At 38.9% G+C, this 7,314-nt stretch overlaps 1 protein-coding gene across 1 annotated transcript; it reads right to left on the reverse strand.

Annotated features, from left to right (window-relative positions):
* Nucleotides 1-214: 214 nt before the first annotated feature.
* LOC145407753 (uncharacterized) lies at nucleotides 215-6,357 on the reverse strand. The gene is made up of 2 exons (XM_080278626.1): nucleotides 6,282-6,357; nucleotides 215-3,268 (listed from the first exon to the last, which is right to left on the reverse strand). Exons 1-2 carry the CDS (start codon nucleotides 6,346-6,348, stop codon nucleotides 3,030-3,032), a joined length of 306 nt encoding a protein of 101 aa, XP_080134752.1. The 5' UTR covers nucleotides 6,349-6,357; the 3' UTR covers nucleotides 215-3,029.
* Between the last annotated feature and the right edge of the window lie 957 nt (nucleotides 6,358-7,314).

The following is a 7,314-nucleotide window of genomic DNA, read 5'->3' on the forward strand; positions in this document are numbered from 1 at the left end:
CCCCTGAAAATAAGTGACTAATACTATTAATGATATCAGGTTCTTGCTGATGCATTAACTCCTAGAAGGCACAACGGATTTTAAGCTTAATACAACAAGACTGGCCTAAGTACCAGTTATGAATAGCAAACCGTTTATGCAAGCTAGGAGCTAATAGAGAAATAAACTTAGTATGGAGAAATGAAACACGAGTTTACATTACATTAAGCTCGAGAAAAAGAACTGTTAAATTTATTGATTACAAAGAAATAAATTTAACGTTACATTTCAAAATGAATTCAAAATAAAGAGATCACACTCACTCGCTCACTCAGAAGCTAACCTCTTAAACCCAGGAAAATACGAAAAGGAAATACTGGTCAATGTAGCGTATCACCAAGGAAGGGTGGGAGCCTGGAGAATTGTAGTCTAGTGGAGTCTGGGTGCTAGAAGACCTCTCTCACTCTCACTACTGGAGCACAGAACCACACTCCGTTGCCACATATAAAGGACTGATTCAAATACGATGTGTGGGGTGGGATGCCCAGGCCAGCTGGAAGAAGGCGTGGCCAACGGTTGAGGCAAGCAGGGGCGAACAATATAGAAACAATAATATCACTCAGTAGAGCACTTAATGACGTGCATTAGAACGGTCACTTTTGAACAGTGACGAATGTTTTGAAAAAAGTATACCATCGAAATGGAGAGAGAAACGGTTAACTGAACGATACACAGTGAGTTTTCCACTAAAGTTCGTGGTTTCTCACAAAAGGAAAATGACGCGAGTTTGATTCGTGACACTGGTCATGATAGATGCAATTTATTCCCAGTTTCATTCCATACATGCTGATGTACTGTGTACATCAGGGATCAGTTTTGGCCCCAACCCTCTATTTCATTCATATAATTATATGACCTCCTATCTGTCACTGACAACCCAATACACTCATGCTGATGACTCGACATTTCATAGCTCTTTCACACTTAGTACCTCCTTTACACAATCTGATAAATTCCCTAATAAAAAAAGCAATTTCTCTGAACCAGGACCTCTCTAAAATTAATCAATGGGGACAAACAAATCTGATCTCATTTGATGCTCAGAAAACTAAATACATTAATTTATCCAACTGAAAGAATCCTCCAGACTCCCACATAATTTTAATGATGTCAGTATTCCCATATCCACTGCAATTGATATCCTAGGTGTCACACTAAACACCAACCTAAGCTGGACAGCTTTTGTTAAATCTCTTGCTAAAAATGCTTCAAAAAATTGGGACTTCTGTACAGAGTTCAAGAATTCTTCACTGACGAGCAGTTGGCCACAGTATACAAAAGTCATGTACGATACAGTTCGCCACTGAGGAGTGGATGTGGAGCGGTTGCACTGAGACAGTTGGACAAAACTCAAAATAAAGCCATTAGATTAATCAGTAATCCTCCCATTACGCATGACCTTCCTCCGTTATCAATACGTAGATATGTTGCATCTATAGCATTATTTTACCGATATTTTTACCGTAACTGCTCTGACGAACTTGCTTCAATTGTGCCTCCCCTTCACATTTTCTCCCGAAATACCCTCAGCAGATGGGAGCGCCCATGAACTTAACTCTCTCTTCCACAATGCAGAGCCTCTGCTTATCAAAATTCATTTATCCCCAGAACTACTACTCTCTGGAATTCACTTCTTGGGAGTTGCTTCCCACAAACATTTAATCCACTTTTATTTAAATCCAGTGGTTATATTCCATGAATGGACGATTCCTTTAGGCACATGCACTTCCTTTTTATTTCTTTTGTTTTTCCTTCATTCATTGTCTCTTAAAAAAAAAATAGTGTATATTAAATTGCCATGAAAGAGATGTTACGGAATATCTACAAATACCGTTCTTCTCCTCCTCCTTTTCTCATTATCCATCATCATCACCACCAACACCATTACCACCACCATCATTCTCCTCTTCCCCCTCCTTCTCATCACCATATTATTCCCGTATGTCAGATGAGGAACTATCGCCCTCAGTCAGTCTCTTTCTCTTCCAATGATCTATAACCTTTTAAACTCTCTACCAGACAGCCTGAAAGGAGCAAGGGGGCTGTTGCTGTCTGGATTTCTCTATCTATAATACCAGTCAGTAATACCCACACCAGACCACACCACCACACAGGATAATACCACACCAGTCGATAATACCCACACCATACCACACCACCACACAGGACAATACCACACCAGTCAGTAATACCCGCACCACGCCACCATACAGGATAATACCTCACCAGTCAATAATAGCCACACCACACCACACCACCACACAGGACAAAACCACATCAATCAATAACAGCCACACCACATCCCCACATAGGATAATACCACACAGATCAATAATAGTGACATCGAACCACACCACACCACCACACAGGTTAATACCACACCAGTAACTAACAATCACACCACAACACAATAATGGATAATATCACACCAGTCAGTAATACCCGTACCACACCACACCACACAGGATAATGAGACATGGTATTTCACTCTCTGAACAACCTATTTGGCAAGAGAGAGAGAGAGAGAGAGAGAGAGAGAAGCATTATCTTTTTTTTTTTTTTTTACCTTTTCATGTAATCCATATCACATCCAAGCGATTTTATTAAGCACAGGAGAGAATTTAGGAACGAGGGGGGGGGGAGATATAGCCCTTATTAACCCCTCCACTTTGCTAGTCACGAAGAAGTGGGAGGGATGTATAGCCGTAGCATTGTCTTTTTCTGCCACTGAGCTACGTGAAATAAGCTGCAAAAGAACGAAAATCTGGGCCAAGCTAAGGTGAAAGGACTATATTTGTCATTGTTTTTGTTGTTGATGGTTTCTTGTTATTTTGTTGTTTCTTGTTTACTTTGTTGTTTTTGTAGCTGTTGTGGTGGTATTTTTGTTCTTGTTCTTTGTTCTTGTTTACTTGTCATTCTTGTTGTTGTTATTGTTGTTTTTCTTGGTGTTCTTGTCGTTCTTGTTGAGGATAATGGAGCCGAGTTCTTGCTTACGACTGCCATACAGCGCGACGACCACTGGGGGCTTCACGACGACCTTTACCACTACTCACACTGCCGATGTTGGGGTCACCTCGAGTCGTACTGGTCGTCTTCGTTGTCGTTGTGGTCGTGGTGGGCTCCCCGGACGACCTGATCCTCCTGGTGATGCAGTTTGGGTAGCAGCGACACCTGCCGTCTGCATACTGGAAGCAGCAGGGATCGGAGTCACACGGGGGCTTGCTCTCACCTGTTGTGGGTTAGGAAGTAAAAGTAATAGTAGTAGTGATGATAATAGTGGTAATGATGCTGATAATAATGGCAGTAATAAGAATAATAATAGTAGTAATAATGATAGTAGTGATAAGGATAAAAGCAGTATTGATAATACCTTAATAACAGTAGTGGTAATCGTAATAACAATAGCAGTAGTGATAATAATAATAGTAGTGATAATGATAGTAGTGATAAAGATAAAAGCAGTAGTGATAATACCTTAATAACAGTAGTGGTGATGATAATAGCAGTAGTGATAATGGTAGTATTAGTGATAATAATAACGGTAGAAGCGATGATAATAACTGTAGTACTGACAGAAGTTGTGGTACTATTACTAATAGTTGTAATGATAATAATAGTACTAGTGATGATAATAATAGTAGTAGTGATAATAATAAGTAGTCTATTCTATCTATATACCTAGGCTGCTTCCCCCAAGGAAAGGGAGGTAGCCGAGACAGGACGACACACTCCCCATTTACTCATCCTTTCAAACACATTCATTCGCATCTTAGCCCCAAAGGGGAGAACGGACAGATCCTCACCGCACCACACTGCACAAGGGTCAACTGCGCAATGCAATCAGTGACATCCGCAGCAGGGCCCGACAGCAGAGATGATGATAATAATAACAGTAGTGATAATAGCAGTAGCGATAATGATAATAGTTGTGATAATAGTAGCAGTGATGATAATAACAAGAGTAGTGATAATAATAATAGTAATAGTGATGATAATAATAATAGTAGTGGTGATAATATTAGAAGAGATGATAACAGTAATAGTGATAATAGTAGCAGTTATGGCAACAGTAGTAGTGATAGTGACAATGATAATAATGATAACAGTCATAATAATAACAATAGTAGTGAGTGATAATGATAATTGTAGTGGTAATAATAATAATGATGATAACAGCAATAATAACAAGCCTTTACCAAATCGTATCTCAGTCATGCTGCAAAAGAATGTACAGATATGCACTGATAGTTATGCCAATATTATATATGCATAGAGGCTTAAACTAGGAATTGTACACTATCTTTACCCGTCCCCGCCCCGGAGAGGCTTGGAGATTGGTAGGCTATTGTTTTCACTCGGTTTGTCCGTCTGTTTGTTTGTCTGTCTGTCTGTTAAAAACTTTACGTGAAAACTAGTGGTGTGATTTTGACTAAAATTACAGAGATGATGGGCTACAACTTTCTGAACACCTGATTAAATTTTGGGCCAAAGTCCAGGCCGTAGGCCCAAAAAAATGTAAAAAAGAAAAAATATATTTTCGCCATAACAACTTTCAGTTTCGTCATATCGACATGAAACGAAAACCTACAGTAAAGGTGCATCTTTCAAATTTGCATCCTATAACATGGTTCATTACATCAGGGGGCCACCCCCCAGTTAGCAGTAGGAGGGTCAACGTCAGGTGAGTCGAGCCTAAAATTTCAAATGGGCTAAAAATCGTCAATTTTCACACGATTTACTCCAAATTTTGTGCGACATCTTTGACTAGATATTCTGTTGTGATAATACATCAGCACTAAAATGACTGCCGGGCACGGGTTTGCTGTGCCTTGGCACAGCTTCTTGTTCTTTAAGACGATAAGATGATCCAGCAAGTAGTTTCCAAGATACAGCTATTTACAGATTAGATTCCTTGTATGGATATAGCTCGTAAAATACTTACAATGTGGCAATTTCATATATAAGGACATAAACCAGGACTTATACTCTATCTTTCTGTAAGATATGAAGAGAAACCAGCAAGAAGTTTCCATAATATAATACTAGAAACCGCTCAGAGAGCGCATACCTCCGCCAATACCATTGCCATTAAAAAGGATCCAGATCCGTATTAGTGGATATGGGATCCGGATCCGCCCCATATTTAATCAGTTCGTTTTTGGTCAATGGCCCATTTTCCCATAAAATTTCATTGAAATTCATTGCGAACTTTTGGAGATATTGCGCGGGATACTACGGACCCGGATCTGCCCCGAAATTTAACCATTTTCCCTTGGCCCATGGCTCATCCTTCCATAAAATTGAATCAAAATCCCCTCATAACTTTTTGAGTAATCCTGCTAACAGACAGACAGACAGACAAACAAACGAACCAACGCGGGGTAAAACATAACCTCCTTGGTGGAGGTAACAAGACAGATTTTTCCTTATATGGTCGTAGCTCGTGAAGTACAGACAATATGGCAATTTTACCTATACGGGCATCAACTACGACACATACTCTATCTTTCTGTGTGATAGGAAGCCAATCCACCTGGTAGTTTACGAGATACAGGCCCGGACGGAAAGACGGACGGACAGGGGCGATTCCTATATCCCCACCATATGGAATAATGGTGATAATGGATAACAGTGATAGTGATAATAATAATGATAGTAGTAGTAGTAATGATACTACTACTACTACTACTACTACTAACTAAAAAGAGAAAAATATAGCGAAACAATCAAATATAAAAGAAAAATGACAGTCAAAAAAAAAAAAAGGAAATGTGTGTGTGTGTGTGTGTGTGTGTGTGTGTGTGTGTGTGTGTGTGTGTGTGTGTGTGTGTGTGTGTGTGTGTGTAAATGCATGAAAATAAGCAGCATTAAACATATCATTATTTGTGACACAGGTTTCGTAACAGCTTTTCTTTAGGGATGTATTATTATTATTATTATTATTATTATCATTATTTGCATAAAACATTTCTGCAATATTGAGCGTTAATAACTATGGTTTAATACTGAAACTTCAGTAATGCAAGAGCATATCAATGTGCAATGATCAGAATAAATCGCTGAGGCAAATGTGCAACGAAATCTCAGTTTAAAATTCCATATTGACATACGGTACTTTGCATTATAAGACACGAAAGGATATCGATGTGAGGACAGAAAAAATCGTTAGTGAAAAACTGTAACGAAATTTCAGCAGGCACTTAACATCATGAATCTCAAAAAAACTTCATAAATTACCGAACCTGTACTCAAAGCAGGAAGAACAGCCAGTAAAATACAGAGCAGAGCGAAAGGAGCCATGGCGTTCATCCACCTCGGTGTCAGGCTCAACACTGAATTCCCACACCCGCCACCCTTGTGGCGGGTGGCCCAGCAGCCACAAGTGTAGTAAGGGGACGGAACTAGTGACGTCATAATAGCTAGCCAATCAGGACAGAGATGGGACTGTCATATACTGATATACAGAGAATTACTGTGATTATTTATTCGGTGTTAATTAAAGTATCAGGAACAAGACAAAGATTCCTCACCTTTATATATTTTTACTAAGTTTTAAGTCTACTAACAAACCTTAAGAAGTCGTTAGGAAAATTTATTTTTAAAATGTGTTACTGCAGAGCTCAATGGGGGTGAAGACACCTCCCTTTATACACACCGAATAATTACCCCCTTATACTGAAAATTGTGTATATTATGAAGATGCAGCAGTTTGTGCCCCACTTGGACCCTATTAACGTATGAGAAGTGTGACGATCCAGTAAAGATCTAATATCCTTAAACAATTATGAAGAAATGAATTAAAGGATAACAGAAATGTGTCCGGAAGCACTGGTATTAAAAAAATAAAACACCGACAACTGGCAAGCAAACTTTTTGGAAATTAATATCAAAATAGAAAACAAGTTATATCAACAAAACTTTATGATAAAAGGGATGATTATAAATTTGAAATTGTATCATACCCAAATATGTCGGGAAACATACCAAGAGTTCCAGTGTACAGTGTACAGTATACATGTCTCAATTGCTATGCGTCACAAAGGCAAGTACAAATTTGGAAAACTTTACCAAAACAATCCAACAGATTACACACACACACACACACACACACACACACACACACACACACACACACACACACACACACACACACACACACACACACATAAATCCTCTGTCAAGGGTTTTTCAAAACAGAATTAAGTAACACATTAAAGAATACGTACCGTATCATCATCACTATAACTCCTTCAAACATCTGAAAGGCGAAATACA

The sequence above is a fragment of the Coenobita brevimanus genome, chromosome 74, assembly GCF_032717465.1.
Source record: "Coenobita brevimanus isolate Jiangsu-jjx chromosome 74, ASM3271746v2, whole genome shotgun sequence".
Taxonomy (NCBI): domain Eukaryota; kingdom Metazoa; phylum Arthropoda; class Malacostraca; order Decapoda; family Coenobitidae; genus Coenobita; species Coenobita brevimanus.